This window comes from Neofelis nebulosa, chromosome 6 (assembly GCF_028018385.1).
Source record: "Neofelis nebulosa isolate mNeoNeb1 chromosome 6, mNeoNeb1.pri, whole genome shotgun sequence".
Taxonomy (NCBI): domain Eukaryota; kingdom Metazoa; phylum Chordata; class Mammalia; order Carnivora; family Felidae; genus Neofelis; species Neofelis nebulosa.
The window spans coordinates 126250328-126267134 of record NC_080787.1 but is presented as its reverse complement, the minus strand read 5'-3'; the positions used below and the strand labels follow the sequence as shown (position 1 = coordinate 126267134).

The 16807-nt window shown below is 39.9% G+C and overlaps 1 protein-coding gene across 2 annotated transcripts in view; it reads right to left on the bottom strand.

Annotated features, from left to right (window-relative positions):
• Nucleotides 1-16807, bottom strand: part of PDE7B (phosphodiesterase 7B) — a 584524-nt gene that overhangs the window by 314740 nt on the left and 252977 nt on the right. Inside the window, exon 1 of one of the 2 annotated variants that reach the window (XM_058735374.1) lies at nt 1792-2139. The exons of the other annotated variant lie outside the window; for it this stretch is intronic. Within the exon in view, the coding sequence (XP_058591357.1) occupies nt 1792-1812 (21 nt within the window). The 5' untranslated portion in view covers nt 1813-2139. Of the gene's footprint in view, nt 1-1791; nt 2140-16807 lie in introns of those variants that run through there. 2 annotated transcript variants of the gene reach the window in all.

Here is a 16807-nt window from a genome sequence, read left to right as displayed (position 1 = left end):
GATTTTTCCACCCTTCCCCAAAGTAACTTGATTCAAAAAAGCGTTTCTCCCAGCCACTTTGCTGACACGTAGTCACCACGATTTTCTCTCACGTTGTTCAACTGGGTGAGTAGAGTCTGACATCGGACCGCTTAGTGTCAGGTAAAAATCCCCATGAAGAGGAGGCAGTCTTTGCAGTTGTAACTAGTTAACTTTGGGCTTCTACTGGAGACAAGAAGTGACTTCATTTCGTTGGAGAAAATGTCAATCAAGACGCAACTACTGACACCCATCTTTGTTTCACAAGCCAGGAATAAAAGATAAAGCAGAGGAAATGGAGGAGCTGCAGTTAGGCATTTGCAACACACAAAGTCCTTGTTTTCCCACTAGGCGCTGCAGAAAAGCAATTGTCCATTCACAGCACATCCTCTGCATTTCAGAGCTAATATTTTTGCAGTTTTTAACTTATAGTCTTATGCAGTTAATTTTGTTAACCCTTTGAAATGCACAATGTATTTGATGTCTTGCCTAATATTACTGCTAACATGACCCAGTTTTTTAAAATTTCTGTTTCTTGAGGTTGGGAATAGAAACCTTGAAAAAAAAAATCAAGTAAGAAACACTGGAAACAGGGTAATGGTTTCAAATAATCCTGTCTTACTTGCTATTGTGTAACTTTGAGAAGGGTAATAAGGAAATCCATGCGAACCATATGCTACTTGAAATGTTTTTACAAAAATTGACTCTTTGGGCAGAAATGATCTTTAGCAGGGGTCCCCCTCAGCGCATAATAATAACGTGTCATTGAAAACAACATTAGCTCTGTGTTATTTGCCCTGCTTCTGCAGCATTTAGTGTGTTTACTGTATATGCCTGCCTTCTGGTGCAAAGAGATTTACTCAAACAGGCACTCTGGCTAGAGCACATGAGGAACAGAATCTATGGATGATTAATTAGATCCCAGGCTCAATCACTTAAGTCTCTAGTTAAATATCTCACTCTGCTTTCAACTATTGTAGGAAAGATAATTAGCAAATTTGCAGTGTGAATAAAGAACTTTTTCGTTTCCTTTATACATAATAAGATCTAAATCACTGGTCATCTAACTCAGTGCCTCCGTTTCCCCTGCCGACTTCCAAGTCCAGAATATTAAAAAAAAAAAAAAAATGCAACAAGGTGATAAAGTGCGTTTTCATCAAGAATTCATCTTTCTGACATACCTTCTATAGGGTTTTCTACCTTCAACTTTATTACCAGCTTATTCCTCTCTCTTACTAATCTCTTCATTTTGAAGTCTGCGACCAAACAACATGACAAACTTAAGAAAAAAAAAACAACTGATATTTTCCCCCTGTCCTGCAACCCTCACCAAGCTCTGTACCAATTTTTCCTATACTGTCTTCACTAAAAGGAAAAATGATCCAACTCTGAGATTTACATTGAGGAAGAAATATTGCATTCATTAAAAAAGAAAAAAAAAAGAGAGAGAAGCCCTCCTCAGTGGGGGCTCCAAGCACAGCGAAAATCCTGGAGTCCCACATTAGGGCTGGTTGGAATGAAACAGTTAATTCAAGGTAAGTGATAATGTTTAGTCAGTTCGCCTAGAAAAAGGAAGGAAATTCAAAAGCTGGTTGCTGTAGTAACGATTACAGACCAAAAAAAAAAAAAAAGTATATATATGTATGTATATATATATATATATATATATATATATATATGTACAGGTTCATTTTAAATAAAACTCCTGCCATCTCTCTGTGATTCTGTTCTCTCAAGAAAAATGAGCTTGCCGCTCAAATTGGTCGTACCTACCTCAACCATTAAACAAGACATTTAACCATAGTGGCAGTTCTGTGACCTTTGAATGCCGTGAAATCTCTGAGCGGTGCTGCTTGTTCATGAAGACTTGTGCTGCAGAGTCCAGCAACTTCATCCAGGATTAGGAATATAATTAAGTAAAAAAAAAAAAAAAAAAATTAAAAAAAAAAAGGAAAGAAAAGAAAGAAACACAACAGCACACAGAGAGATCGAGAGAGAAAGAAGGTGGAAAGAGAGATCCTCTCTGGGTGAGCACACCACTTTTCTCCCAGGCGAGCGCTGGGACAGAGCCGAGTTGCTGCAGTGCCCAGACCCACCGACTGGCTGGGGGAGCGGGGCAGGCAGCCGGCCGGCGAGGCTGGGAGGTGCCGTCAGTTGCCACAGGCAAGGAAAAGCAGAGACCAATCGGCTTCAGCTCTGGCAGCTTACTGGAGTGGAGCCTTTTCTGTTTATGTTTCCTCATTTCGAGAGTGACGTCAAAGGGTTTAGTTTTTCCTCTGCATGTGCTATTAATTTTAACGTACGGTACTATGGGAGGAATGCGTGTGTGCCTGTGGTTAGCCCGGGCACCCCACTCTCAGGAGGACCCAAGGAACATTTTCTATATTCAGGAATAAATTTTTAAAATTTAAAATACCTTGGGGTTGAGTGTATCAAAAGACAAAAACAAAACCAAAAAGCAGACCAAAAGCCTCGGGCTAAATAATAGCAGCAAGATTTATGTTTTGTTTTTTTTTTTCCCCCCAAATGTGAGAGTATATACATATGCCTGCTTCACAGCTGTTGCTTATTTTCAAACTAATTCATTTTCAAACTCACCTAAAAATGAGTTGTTAGTTAATCTTTATAGTCATGGATGCAGAGTTCTGCAAATGAGCTGGTGAGTGATGTTATGTGCGGTGAAAAATAGAAATCATGTTTACGCTGCTGATCGCTGATTTTCTATCTTTCCTCCAGCTTGTGTGGAGAAGCCTCAGGAGTATTCATGCCAGGGAGACAGGGAGATCCTTCCTGCAAATCCCCACAGGGAGTCATTCAAGAAGCTGGGCACACTGAGGCCATACAGGCATGCCTGGGGTTTCAGCATGTCCTCTCCCAAAGTGTGTGAAGGTACAGTTATTTAAGGATAGTTCCTCTACCAGGGGCCCCAGCTCATCCCTGTTTTTGTCTTGCTACTCTGGAAACTCTCAGTGGTGGCCTTGTGTTGTTTCTGCCTCCCCCATATTCTCTCCGTTCTCCCCCTGCCTCATTCTGCTAACAGAACCTCTTTTTTTTTTCTTTTAGAAAAAAAAGTTTAGAAACTTTCCTTTCTCTATGGATTGCATAGCCTTCCCCAACTCCCCACCCCTCACCTCCCATCCCATTACAGGGGCATGTGACCCAGACTGGCCACTTAGATTTTTCCATTGCTCTAAACACAGAAAATATTTGAGGGGTAGGCACATCACTCAAGAAAGGCCAGAGTCCTTTTTCAAATATTAATACTGATACTTTGAGAAAAGAGGTATTTATAGCTCTCTAAGAGCCTATGTGCTAGGGTTAAACAAGCCTGTAGTTGTTAGGTAGGGTTCATCTCTGATGCTGCAGATACAGCAATGAACAAAACAGATAGTATCTGCCTTCAAGCAGTTTACATTTGGGGGAAAGGGGAACACAGGCAATAAAAATAAGTAACTATATAATATCCATTGGTAATAAGGCTTTGAAATGAAGGAAAATAAGGGCAAAAGTGTGTGTGTGTGTGTGTGTGTGTGTGTTTGCTATTTTAGGTGCAATGATCATGGAAGCAACATGATAAGGCAACTTTGAGCAGAGGCCTGAATGAGATGAAGAAGCAGATCATCTGTGTCTCTGAGTTCCAGGCAAAGGAAGCTGTGCAAAGTCCTCAGTTAGGTGAATGCTTAGCATATTCAAGAACAAGGGAAATAAAGTGGCTAGAGGAGAATGAGTAAAAGGAAGAAGTGGTTTTAGGAAGATATGTCTGGGTCAAAATCAAGAAGTATCTTAGAGGCCGTTTAAAGTATTTAGACTTTATTCCAAAATGGAAAACAAATAAGAGTATTTTGAACAAAGAATGCCTATGATTAACATAAATTCTAAAGGGATTTCCTCTCTCTTCTAAATGGAAAATAGACTCTAGAGAAGCAAAGGTAGAAGCAAGGAGACCAATGATGAGGCCATTGCAATAATGGCTTGAACTTGGGTGAAGGTGAAGAAGGTGAGAGGGTCAAATTCTAGAAGTGTGTGTGTGTGTGTGTGTGTGTGTGTGTATGCTTATAGAATTAGCAGGGTTTCAGGATGTGGGGTGTGAAAGAAAGAGAGGAATCAAGAATAATTCCCAGGATCCTGGCTTGAGCAAACTAGAATAGAGTTGCCACATATTGATATGGGGGTAACCAGAAGAAGAATCTGGTTTTAAGCTGAAGTAAAAAATGGTTCTGACCGTTCATTCAACAACAACAAATATTTATTGATTACGTACTCTCTGTAGGCACTGTTTTAAGTGCTGGAGACAAAGCAGTGAAAACAAACAGACAATAAACACAAAGACCCTTGCCTTCATGAAACTTCGATTTTTCTGAGAGTAGACGACAGACCATAACGAAGTAAAAGATTATATAGGATACATTGAGCAGGAGATATGGAGTAGATGGTTAAATACACAAGCTGGAGTTCAGGGGACGATAGATCTATGTTTGGGCTATAGATATAAATTTGGAAGTGGTTGTATATTCAAGGTATTTAAAACCATGAGATTGGATGAAATTACCGAAAGAAGTACAAATAAAAAAGCTCCAGGAAATCCAACATTAGATAGTCAGGAATATGAGAAAAAAAACCAGTGGAGGAGATTGAGAAGGAACCTCTAAGAGACAAGATAAAAAACAAGAGGGTGAGATCTTGGAAGACAAAGGAAATTTTCAATGATTGGCTTTGTAAAGTGAAAGAAAGATGAAGACTGAAAATTGACACTTGAATTTAGAATGTGTAATCATTTGTGCCCTTGAAAAGATCAGGTCCAATACAATAGAAAGAATGAAAGGTCAGGAGAGAATATAAAAAACAAAAAGTGGGGACAGACCTTATAGGAAATTCTTCCAAGGTGTTTTTCCCCCAAGAAGAGGAGATAAATGGGGCAATAATTGGAAGGGAGAGTGGAGTCAAGAAGGTATTTTTAACATGGGAGAAATATTGGAATTTTTGTATGCTGATAGGAAAGATCCAATTGAGGAGAATAATTACTGATGCAGAAGAGAGAAGGGAATAAAGTTGGAGACATTGAGTGTGTGATAGGCAGAATAGCCCTCCAAAGATGACCAATCCCTGGAATCTGTGAATATATTATTTTACATGACAAAAGGGACTTTGCAGATACAATCGAGCTGATAGATCTTAAAGGAAGGAGATTAACTTGAATGATCTGGTGTGCTCAATCTAATCATATGAGCCCATAAAAGGAGAGAATTTCTCTGGCTGGAAGCAGAAGAGAGATGCAGAAGAAGTAGTTAGAGAAGTTCTAAGTAGCTGAAATATTCAACACAGTACTACTGGCTCTCAGATGTAGAACCCACGTGCAAGGACCAGAGAGAGACCTCTCATTGCTAAGGGCTGTCCCCAGCTGACAGCAGCAAGGAAACAGCTACCTCAGTTCCGCAGCTGTGAGGAATTGTATTCTGCCAACAACCTGAATGAACAACCTGAAATGGATTCTTCCCTAGAACCCCAAGGAAGAAACACAGCCCTGCTGACATGCTGTGTTCAGTCTTTTGAGACTCTCAGCGGAGTACCTAGTCAAGCCACCTGCAGATCTATGAACTAATAAAGTTTGTGTTAATCTGTCACAGCAGTGATGGAACATTAGTATAAAGTGATTGGCTTTCGAAAGCAGCATGGATGATTCATCCATAGAACCAGAAGAGAAGGCAGAGTAAATGGTAGAGGTATCTTTCTTAGGGGGTTGTAATGGTGGTGCAAGACTGTAAAAGCTCTCTGTGATCTCAAATTTCTCAGTAAAAGAGGAAACTAGGAGTATGGACTAAGAGAGAGGATAGAAGAATTGCGGAAGGTTTGAGGAGAAAATGTATGAAATAGTCATCCAGAAGAGTAAAAAGCAGGAGTTCTCATAGAAGTAGAATATGATGACCAAGGGCTTATGTGAGTTTAATTGTCATGAATTAAAGTGATACCAGACAGTATGTTACCTTTACAATAGCCGTGAGACATCCAAATAGAAATGTCATATGGGTAGTTTGGAAATAATTCTGGGGAGCTAAGGGCAAATGAGATGCTATTGAAAGCCATGGTGGGCATGGAATCACTTGATGAATGAGAATAGACTCAAAGTCTGAACTCTGGGATCATCCAATGTTTAGATATTGGAAAATTATCGGTGATCCATTGAAGGAGACCAAAAAGGAGTGGCCATGAAGCTATACACACTACCAAGACAGTGGTCTCTGAGAAGTCAATTCCCAATAGTCGGTGCTATGGACTGAATTGTTCCCACCCACTCCCCCCACCTCCACCCCACCCCACTGCCACACCAATTTGTATGTTGAAGCCCTAATCCCCAATTTGACTGTAACTGGAGATAGGGCCTATAGGGAGGTAATTAAGGTTAAATGAGGTCATAAAGGTAGGACCCTAATCCAATAGATCTGGTGCCCTTATGCAAAAGGATGAGACACCAAAGATCTCTGTCTCCACCATGAGAGAATGGAGCCAAAAGGCAGCTGACTGCAAGCCAGGAAGAGAACTCTTACCAGACACTAACTCTGCTAGCACTTTGATCTTGGTCTTCCAGTCTGCAGAACTTTGAAAAAATAAATTTCTATTGTTTAAGTATCCAGACTAGGATATTTTGTTATGCAATCCAAGTGAACTAATACAGTTACATGAGTCATGAATTCTCTTTTTTGCTTGCAGCCATTTCAGTTGGCCCTCTGTTACTTATAACAGGAAGAGTCCTAACAAATTCAATATACAGTGTCAATGTTTCCTAGAAGTGACTGTCAACTCTCCCCTCCCTGATATAAATACTTCACCACTTGCAGCTTGAGAAACTTTAAGGATTTATCTGTGCCTATATCTATCTAATCATTTCCACCACACACAAATATTCATCTAAGACTACTGTGTTTAAAATACTAGCTGGTTTTCTCAGGCACCATTATTTAACATATACTTTGGAGTATTCTTTGAAACATGACATTTGAAGTGACCACATTTTCTGCAATTTATTAGTTATAAAAATAATCTAGAAGGAGCCACCTTATTTCAGCTTCTTCATTTTCTTCCCAAATTCCCTTTTTAAATAGCTCATGACTCATAGAAATGACCACTCTTAGTCATTTTCTTTCCTTTACAATTTAACTCTCTATTTTCTCTATTAACAGAATAGAAGATGTGATTCTTTTTGTGCTGCATCTCTACAAAGATAGATTTCTCAGTGACCTTAAAGATATTAAATTTGTTCAAGGAATACTTACTGAGCATAAATTATTGGCAGAACCCAGTGGTGTATGTTCAACACACTATTGGGGTTGACAGAGATCAGCAGGATGTGATGTCTACCTTTAAAAGTCATATATTTGGCTTCGAGGGTAAGATACAGGTTGTTATAACAGTAATAAGAGGAAAGATGCAACAAGGGCTCTAAAGATAGAAAAGATAACAATGGGAATTCAGAGAAAGAGGATATTACTTCCCACAAAGGGAAGACTTTGCATAATGTCTGAGATTGCATTTGTCCTGAGCCAGGTAGAAGTGCTCTATTGAGAGACTGACCTGTAGGTCGAGTATAATGGGAGTATAGGATATGGGAAAAGAATGATATATTGTGAAGCAAACATCGTAGATGAGTGAAAAATTATAGAAAGTGAAATCTAAAATTTGAATTTTACTCACTGGGGAATAAGGGATTATTAAAGGTTTGCAAGTAGGGAATTAAAATAGCAGTAGTGTATCCCTATTAGCAGAATGGTCCAGTGCTGGGTGCAGACAATTAAACATGTGATTTACAATACAGTGGAGTGAATAATGTGGTAGGGAAGTTCGGGGTGATTTGGGAGTATATAGGAGAGAAATCAACACCAGATTTTTAACTCAATAAAGCCTTCTCCCTGAAAACAGTGACATCTGAGATGAGTTGTAAAGGATAAGTAAGAGGTACTCGGGTAAAAGAGAAGGAATACCTGAAATGATTAGGAGCCGCTCCAATAAAAAGAGAGGGTACAGAGGATGCAAATGTATTACATGCTGAAATGATAACACTTACAAACATGGACAGGTGAAGATGAGCCTGGTTTATTCCAGGAACCAGAGCAAGTTCAGTTTGGCTGGAGTGATAAGAAGTGAAGACAGTATGGTTTTTTTAGTCATATTAAGAAATTGGGATTTTGTTCCAAAAGAAATGGGGATATATTGAAGACTTTTAAACAATAAAGGACATGATCAAATTCGTATTTTGAAACATGACTTTGGCAGTTGTATGGACACCAGAAGAGGGAAGTCTGGAGACAGGAGGACCAGGGGGGAAAGTACAGTAGCTTGGATGAGGGTGGGGGTAATGTAGAAGGAGAGATATGAGATGATTTCTCATTGTTTGGGAACAATGTCATCAGCACGATTTGGTGATGGATTGAAGGTGAAAGTTGAAAGACTTACTGTGGGATGACAATATGGAACAAGACAATCAAGGATGATGCTGAAGTTTCAGCCATGGCAAATGGGTGTCACTTATTGAGTTAGGTCTGGCAGGGAAGATGATAAGTTCAGTTTGGAGCCTAACATCAAAGTGAAGATGGATATGTTGCCCTCAAGCTGGGCAGAAAAACGTAGGTTAGGAGAACAGTTTTGAGCACCATCATATTGTTGAAATAAGCCATATGCACTGATGGAATCACTCAGAAAGTGTGCCCAGTATGAGAACAGAAAAAGATCTGAAGAGAAACCAAAAGGAACACAACATTTAAGGGCTAGGCAAAGGAAGAGAAATCTATAAAAATATGGACAAGGAGTGGGAACATAAAAAGAGAAAAGGAGGATGTGGTGTCATAGAATTTAAGGAAAATTGTGTTTCAAGTTGTAAAATATAACTAATAATGTTAAATCTGCTGACCGGAAAACAGGACAACGTCTTTTACAACTACTAAACCACTATAAAGCTAAAACATCAGGGTACTGATGGAGGTACAAATAAATAGAAAAATAAATCAATAGAACAGAACAAAGTCTAAAAGTGAATCAGTATGTATACCAAGTTTATTATATGATAAAGGTGGTGTTTTGAATGAGTCAAGAAGGAACAGACTACTTCATCAGCTATGTCAGGACAAGGCTAGCCATTTGGAAAATGCAACATCCAAGTGAGTGAAACTTAAATTCATTCCCCAATCCATTTACAAATATAAACTGTAGTTAGGTAAAAGACTGAAACATGACAAGCCAACACCATAAAATCGTCAGAAAGCATATGATTGGAAATATCTGATTTCAAAGTAGAGAAGACCTTTAAAAGGTCTTCAAAAAGCAAAGGCTGCAACAAAGAACATGGATAAAGTATCTTACACCAAAGTTAGAGTCTTCTGTATGACCAAAGACATTATAAATAAAGATATTTTCAACCTATACAAAACATAATAAATATACATTATTACACATTAGTAGATTTCTATCAGATTTATAAAACAGAGAAGACGGTCTGGAAAGAAAAACACAAAAGGAACACCAGTGTTCAAGGGCTACGCAAACAAAAAAAAAGCCTTTAAAAAATGTGGACAAAAGTGGCAACATAAGAGGGGGAAAAAAAGAATGTGGTGTCACAGAATCCAAAGAAAAAATTTTTAAGAAGGGTAAAATAGACAGGGTTTTAAATTTAGAAATTTTCTTTCAACCATGGAGATGGGTGTAACAACCTCTGTGGAGTCTGGGGCAGGTCACTGCCTTTTCTCTCAGCCCTTCCTAACTGGTACAGAGCCCCCAAGCTTAGTGATCTCCTCACCAGAGTCCTGCAAGGACCCTTCCAATGCACACCATCCTTCCTCATCTATCAACTCAACATTCCTGTCAATTGATCTATATTTTATACCACCTCTCCTTTCTGTTTCACTATAACCTTGTCTATCAATCTGAGCCCTCCTCCTTGTTGGTGATAGAATAGTAATGCAGTGAAAGCACATCTTAATGCCTTTGAAAATGGATTTGTTGCTTCTTCACAGGAAAGTTTTTGTCAAGCATAAAGGAAATAAAGTTTACAAATATTTATTGTGTGCCTACTATGAGCTGAAAACTTATATCATCCGCAACAAAATTCATTACCAATGAATTACTTAAAATTTGACAAGAGAGAAATATTTGTCCTACTACTGGATTTTCTTCCTATGCATTTAAAATAATTTGCATTTCAAATCATTTTCTCTTTTGCTTTGACCACTGCTTTGCTTTCACCAAAACGGTTTCCCAAATCAAGACTATCTTTGGAGACCATGTTTTCCAAAGTGCTAATTTGGCTCAGAATCAGAGCAAAAATATCAAATAGAAAACACAATTGGAAAGCAAGAAGCAAAAAAAACCCTAAGCTCTACCATTTAATGCTTATCATCAACCATTCCCCATCAGTGCGAATTTGCAAATCACAATTTAGCTTTGCTTACCCCCTTTCCTATGTGTGACTAGACTCTCCCTCAGCCTGCAAGCACCAGGAACTTTTGTTTTTTCTGCAGCTCCCTCGCCTTCCTCCTTGCCTTCATCTAGCTACTTGTGAGCACACCTTCTAGAAGGCAGCTCCTTCCGCAGCATTTTCCAGCCTCATTCTTCCACTCATTTCCCACCCATTTTGTGGGTCCATTTTCCATTCCTCTACTCTCTCCGGTCCAAGCTGGAACTGTTATCATGTCAGTAACAATCATAGAAAGCCCCTATTCTGAACATGGTAGCTATCTGATAAACTAATCCACATGGAAGTTTTTATAGAAGGGGGGAAAAAAGGTTGTGTCATGAAACCTGTGGCGATTTACTTTCACACTGGAGTTTTCTAACCTAGAGACATGCCATGTTATGGGCTGAATTGTGTCTCTCCAAAATTCATATAGTGAAACACTAACCTCCTGGTGTCCTGGAATCTGATCTTATTTGGAGATATGGTCTTTGAAGAAATAATTAAGTTAAAGTGAGGTTGTTAGGGTGAGCCCTCATCCAATATGACCTATATCCTTATGAGAAGAGATTAGGACACAAATGGGTACAGAGGGAAGAACATGTGAAGACGAAGGGAGAAAGCATCCATCTACAAGCCAAGGAGAGAGACCTCAGAATTAAACAAATGCTATGACATCTTGATCTCAGACTTCCAACCTCCAGAACTACGAAGAAATACATTTCTGTTGTTTAAGTCACCCAATCTGTGGCATTTTGTTAATGGCAGCCCTAGAAAAAGGTCTTAAGGCAAAGACTTCGGGGAAAGTTGCTTCTTCAGAACATAAGAGGTAAAGGATTTTGTGTGTTGGACTGCTTGTGTGTTTCTTTTTGTTATATCAATTTAGATTTTCCTATAATTCACATTTTGTTTTTCTTATTGATTAAATTTTTTACATTGCTAAAGGTCTTGCTTTTTGCAATACAGAAACTATAATTTGGGGTACCTGGGTGTATCAGTTGGTTGAGCATCCAGTTCTTGGTTTCGGCTCAGGTCATGATCCCAGGGCCGTGGGTTCAAGCCCCACGTCAAGCTCTGCACTGAGCATGGAGCCTGCTTGAGATTCTCTCTCCCCCTCCTTCTTTCCCCCTCTTCCGCTCGCACTCCCTTTCTCTCTCCAATTAAAAAAAATGTTAAAGAAATTATAATTTAAAAGTCCTAATTTATTAAAAATTTGATGGTTAATTACTTTCTTTGCAATGTTGTAGTAGGGTTCCTTTAAATAGCAATTACCCTCAGTTCATTTGAAATAGAGATTTTGTTTATAAAGATTATTTTTTTTGCCTTTTAAAAAGGTTTTAATTTCTTGAGTGTTTATAAAATTAACTTCACAGGATTCCTTAATAAACTTTATAAGATCTAAATGTCTGAGGACATTGAAAACCTGAATTCCATTTAACAAAGAAAGGTTCAAGTCACACGTTATTTTTTAGGAATCTAGTAGTGGGTAGGAAAACATTTTACCTATATTTTAGGAATGCATACACATGCCTTTCTTAAGAATTCAGGGGGCGCCTGGGTGGCTCAGTCGGTTAAGCGTCCGACTTCAGCTCGGGTCACAATCTCATGGTCCGTGGGTTTGAGCCCCGCGTGGGGCTCTGGGCTGATGGCTCAGAGCCTGGAGCCTGCTTCCGATTCTGTGTCTCCCTCTCTCTCTGCCCCTCCTCCCGCTCATGCTCTGTCTCTCTCTGTCTGAAAAATAAATAAACGTTAAAAAAAAATTAAAAAAAAAAAAGAATTCAGTCTTATACCCCCCGTAGGTAGTAAGCTGTATGAGGTCACTGGATTTGGTCTAACTAGCTGCGAAATGTACCTCGCACACTACCTGACATTTACCAGGCCATCAGTTCCTAGCTCTTTAGTGGCTGAATTGATGAACATATGAGAGTGAATGGAGGAGCTATATGTGAGTCAAAGAAAGCAATTCAAAAAGACAGAAAGGAGGTCCTTACAACAACAGTCAAAACTATGCTGGGAGCTGGTAGCAGTGAACTATGCTGCGAGTCCAGATTATGTGAATCTAAGGGAAAGGGCTTGGATGTTTTATTGAATGATCAAGGCATGAGGCTCATATTTTGCAGGAGGAAAAATATTTTAGTGGGCAGGGCAGTAGAGCAGATATTCCACGTTGCATTAAAAAACAGCTATAACCGGGACGCCTGGGTGGCTCAGTCGGTTGAGCGGCCCACTTCGGCTCAGGTCATGATCTCGCGGTCCGTGAGTTCGAGCCCCGCGTCGGGCTCTGTGCTGACAGCTCAGAGCCTGGAGCCTGTTTCGGATTCTGTGTCTCCCTCTCTCTGACCCTCCCCTGTTCATGCTCTGTCTCTCTCTGTCTCAAAAAAAATAAATAAATAAACCTTAAAAAAAAATTAAAAAAAAAAAAAAACAGCTATAACAGGGGCACCTGGGTGGCTCAGTCAGTTCCGTGCCCGACTTCGCTCAGGTCCTGATCTCACAGTTCATGGGTTCGAGCCCTGCGTCGGGCTCTGTGATGACAGCTCGGAGCCTGGAGACTGTTTCGGATTCTGTGTCTCCCTTTCTCTGCCCCTCACCCACTCACACTCTGTCTCTCTCTCTCTCAAAAATAAATAAACATTAAAAAAAGTAAAAAAAAAAACAGCTATAAGAAATTATGTCTCAGAGAGAGTGGCAAGCAGCAGGAAACGCCACCTTTAATTTAGTTGTTCTCGCAAGAGAACCACAAAAATACATGCAGAACTGGTATAGTGTGGATACAAACAGTGAAATGAGGAGGTGCTTCTTGATACCAAACCAGATATTCCCTGAGGAACAGATCCTTATGTTAAAGGATGGGCCGATGTATTCATGTCAGGTCTCTTATCCCAATGTCATTAAACGGCTTTAACCAATTGGAAGAAGCAAGCAGTAGAACAAGTGTATACGTCTGGCAGCTTCGTGGCTGCGGAGATGACCGACTTTTACAATTATTGGATCCATGGAGGTATGGCGAAGCCTTTGCCACATGTACTACAGAATCCCTCTGTAAAAGACCCCAGAGGTATGTGATGACTTTCCTCTTCAGATATACAATCACAGTGTGACAACTCTGAACCTTTATCTCAGGAGAGGGGCCAGAGGGGGTGTCTGGTACAGTATGAATCTGCTATGTTGATTATAACTCATGTGTTAACATAACATTTAAGAAAAAAAATGTTTTTGTAACAAGAAAACTATTTTGTGGACATGGAGATATATGCACACAGAATTTTAAATGCTTAGTAGGGCACCCTCACTTATTTATTGAGGTAGACGTTTGTCAACAGGAAAACATTCTTGGTTCTCATATTTTAAAAAAAATAGCTAGGGACATATTTCAGCAAGAGATTGAAAACATGGATGCAGTTTTCTCTAGAGTGGTCAATTTTTTCTCCCTATTATCTCCCTGCCTGCTTGTTGCCATGGTGCATGACAAATCCACATTTTCTATGCTTCATGATCTCAAATCAATACTGACTTTGCCACCTTCTCCATGTTTGCTAGAGATTAAAGGAACACCCGTATCACACACATGAACTTACCAATAAATAAGCAGCAGGGGCCAGTAACTTTCTAGTTTCTTGAGAGGCTATAAAATTGATCCAAATATATCATTCCCTGAGTGCAATTCAAACAATGTTAAGCTTTTAATTCTTTCATTTTCCTCATCCTCTAGACACCCAGGCTTATTCCCCAAGGCAATGCCAGAACTCTTCTGCCCCGTTCCACTGATAGGTAAGAAAGCAGAGTTTTTTCTAGCTGGCTTCTCTATGATTTACTCTTGAGTTCAGGTAGAGTTGTAGCCCAGCGAATTCCTATCATCCCAAGGGGTGCCTCTCCCCGGACTCTCACAGAAATCTCCATGAACTTCCCATTCCTGGGCATAACCAACATCAACTTCCTTAAATGGGTTCTTGTTTCCAGACTGTTCCTCACTCTCTCTTCCTCTGAACACACTCTTCTTGCGGTGACAGCTCTCACCCCTGATTAAACCGTCATGCTGTCAAACACTGGCTTCTCTGAGTTATTTTCCTTTCTCCCCAGCTTTGCCTCATTTCCGGTCACCAGCCTGCAGTGCAAGGCTGTTATGATCTTCTTATTCAATTTCTGGGAATTCTTGCCTTCTTGTTTATTGTTCAATTATAAGATAAGTTTCAGAGATATTTCTGCTTATATTTGATAATATTTTGTTTTCTCCCAAAGCAACAGATAAAATGTAAATTTATGACAGGAACATTCTCTCATATTTTCATAGGTAATACCTACACAGAAATAATTGATCCCATATTTATCATCATTTGTTGTCTATTTTGTATCTTCATTGTGCAAATCGTGTTCCCTGCACATGATAGGTGCTCAATTAATTATTCAACTCTTTACTCAAATGCTTTCCCTTTGCTACTCCTAAACAAAGCATCAGATTGGATGGCTAGCCTTTTGTAACTGCAGAGAATATGTAACCTAGCATGCACTGCACTCGTCTCCATGGTTACCAAATTTCTGTGAATGGCACTTAGAGTGAAAAAATCTATAGGGGGAACTGAATATTGCTCATTCTTTCAGCTTGGGCCCTTCTCTTCCCGACTCTTTTTTCTCTTACATTTCCATCCTAGGCTGTTCATGGTAAGAATCCTAGCACACTTTGTGCAATAGAAAATCCTTCTGGGATACCTGGGTGGCTCAGTTGGTTGAGTATCTGACTCTTGATTTTGGCTCAGGTCATGATTTCACGATTCATGGGATTGAGCCACTTGTCAGGCTCCATGCAGACAGCGCAGAGCCTGCTTGGGATTCTCTCTCTCTCTGTCTCTGCCTTTCTCCCATCTCAAAATAAATAAATGGACATTAAAAAAAAAAAAGAAAAGAAACCCTTCTAAGGAGGACAGGACATCATTTTTGTATTTTTTTGACTGTTCCATGAGCATCAACCCACAGAAACTGAAGCTAACCACAAGAAATGTGAGGACAAAGCCTAAGTCTATTTTTGACAAACTCTAACCAGGGATCCCAAACTTGAGGAGCTCAGAAACCTGGGGTTCAGTAAGAACAGTAACTGTGGAGGGGTGGGGATCCTAGTACCCAACGAATGAAAGCTGAAGATGAAGAAGATGAGTGCTCCACAGAGGCCATCGGAGCTGCTGGCAATCGTGACCTTAAGCATGGTGCAAAGGCTATTTCTCAGCTCCATGTTATTTTTTTAATTTTATTAAAAAAAAATTTTTTTTAACGTTTATTTATTTTTGAGACAGAGAGAGACAGAGCATGAACGGGGGAGGGTCAGAGAGAGGGAGACACAGAATCTGAAACAGGCTCCAGGCTCTGAGCTGTCAGCACAGAGCCCGACGCGGGGCTTGAACTCACGGACCGCGAGATCGTGACCTGAGCCGAAGTCGGCCGCTTAACCGACTGAGCCACCCAGGCGCCCCTCAGCTCCATGTTCTTAAAGTGTGGCCACTTGGGACTTCCTGGTGGGACTTTAATGATTTTCCAGGAAAAAAGGGCAACCTGCTGGGTACTGAATGTTCTTCGGAGATGAATGTGGATTGTGCTACGGTCAAGAACAGGGCCCAATGCTAACAATAACCTTAATTATCAGACTTTCTTCTTTTCTTTAACTAAAATGCATAGCTGAGTTTGAGATATAAAGAATTTTCTCCATTAAAAAAGACCTATATCCATATTCAAAAATCATGCTACCAACAGTGACAGATAACTACAGGTGAGAATGGCTAAAAATTCCTTCCTGCAGACAGCTGTCAGAATCAAGCTCCCTCCCACACTGTAGGGATGGTAGAAAGAGTAGAAAGGAGTTCTGGGAAGCCTTCTTCCTTACACTGTCCTCCTCAACATTCTGAAGCCGCTCTAATGAGTACCTCTTCCCCCTTCCTCCCAAGTCAGGCAAACACAGAAGTGCAAATATCTCTTATTCAATAGTATGTCAGTACCAGTGATGCCCGAGAAAGACACAGGCTTTGTTCCGGATCTGAAATTTAAAGCGGGGTAAAAGATATTCTCAAAAGATAGCAAAAATGCATAGAAAGAACTACGGAAGCCATCACTCCGGGCACATCCTGGTTTCAGTAGTGACATACTCAGTAAGTGTAAAGGAACATAATGCTACTCACCACAATGATGGGAACACTTCTTGAAAAGGAAGAGTTTATGAATTAGATGACATCATTGAAATTATATGTAAACTCAGAAAAGAACAAGTCAAAGAAACATTTGGAAAAGTAGGTGAGACAAACAGCAAAATATTATTCACTTCCATGAAAACTTCAGAGTGCATTCCACAAACCAAAGGTTAACTTAACTTTG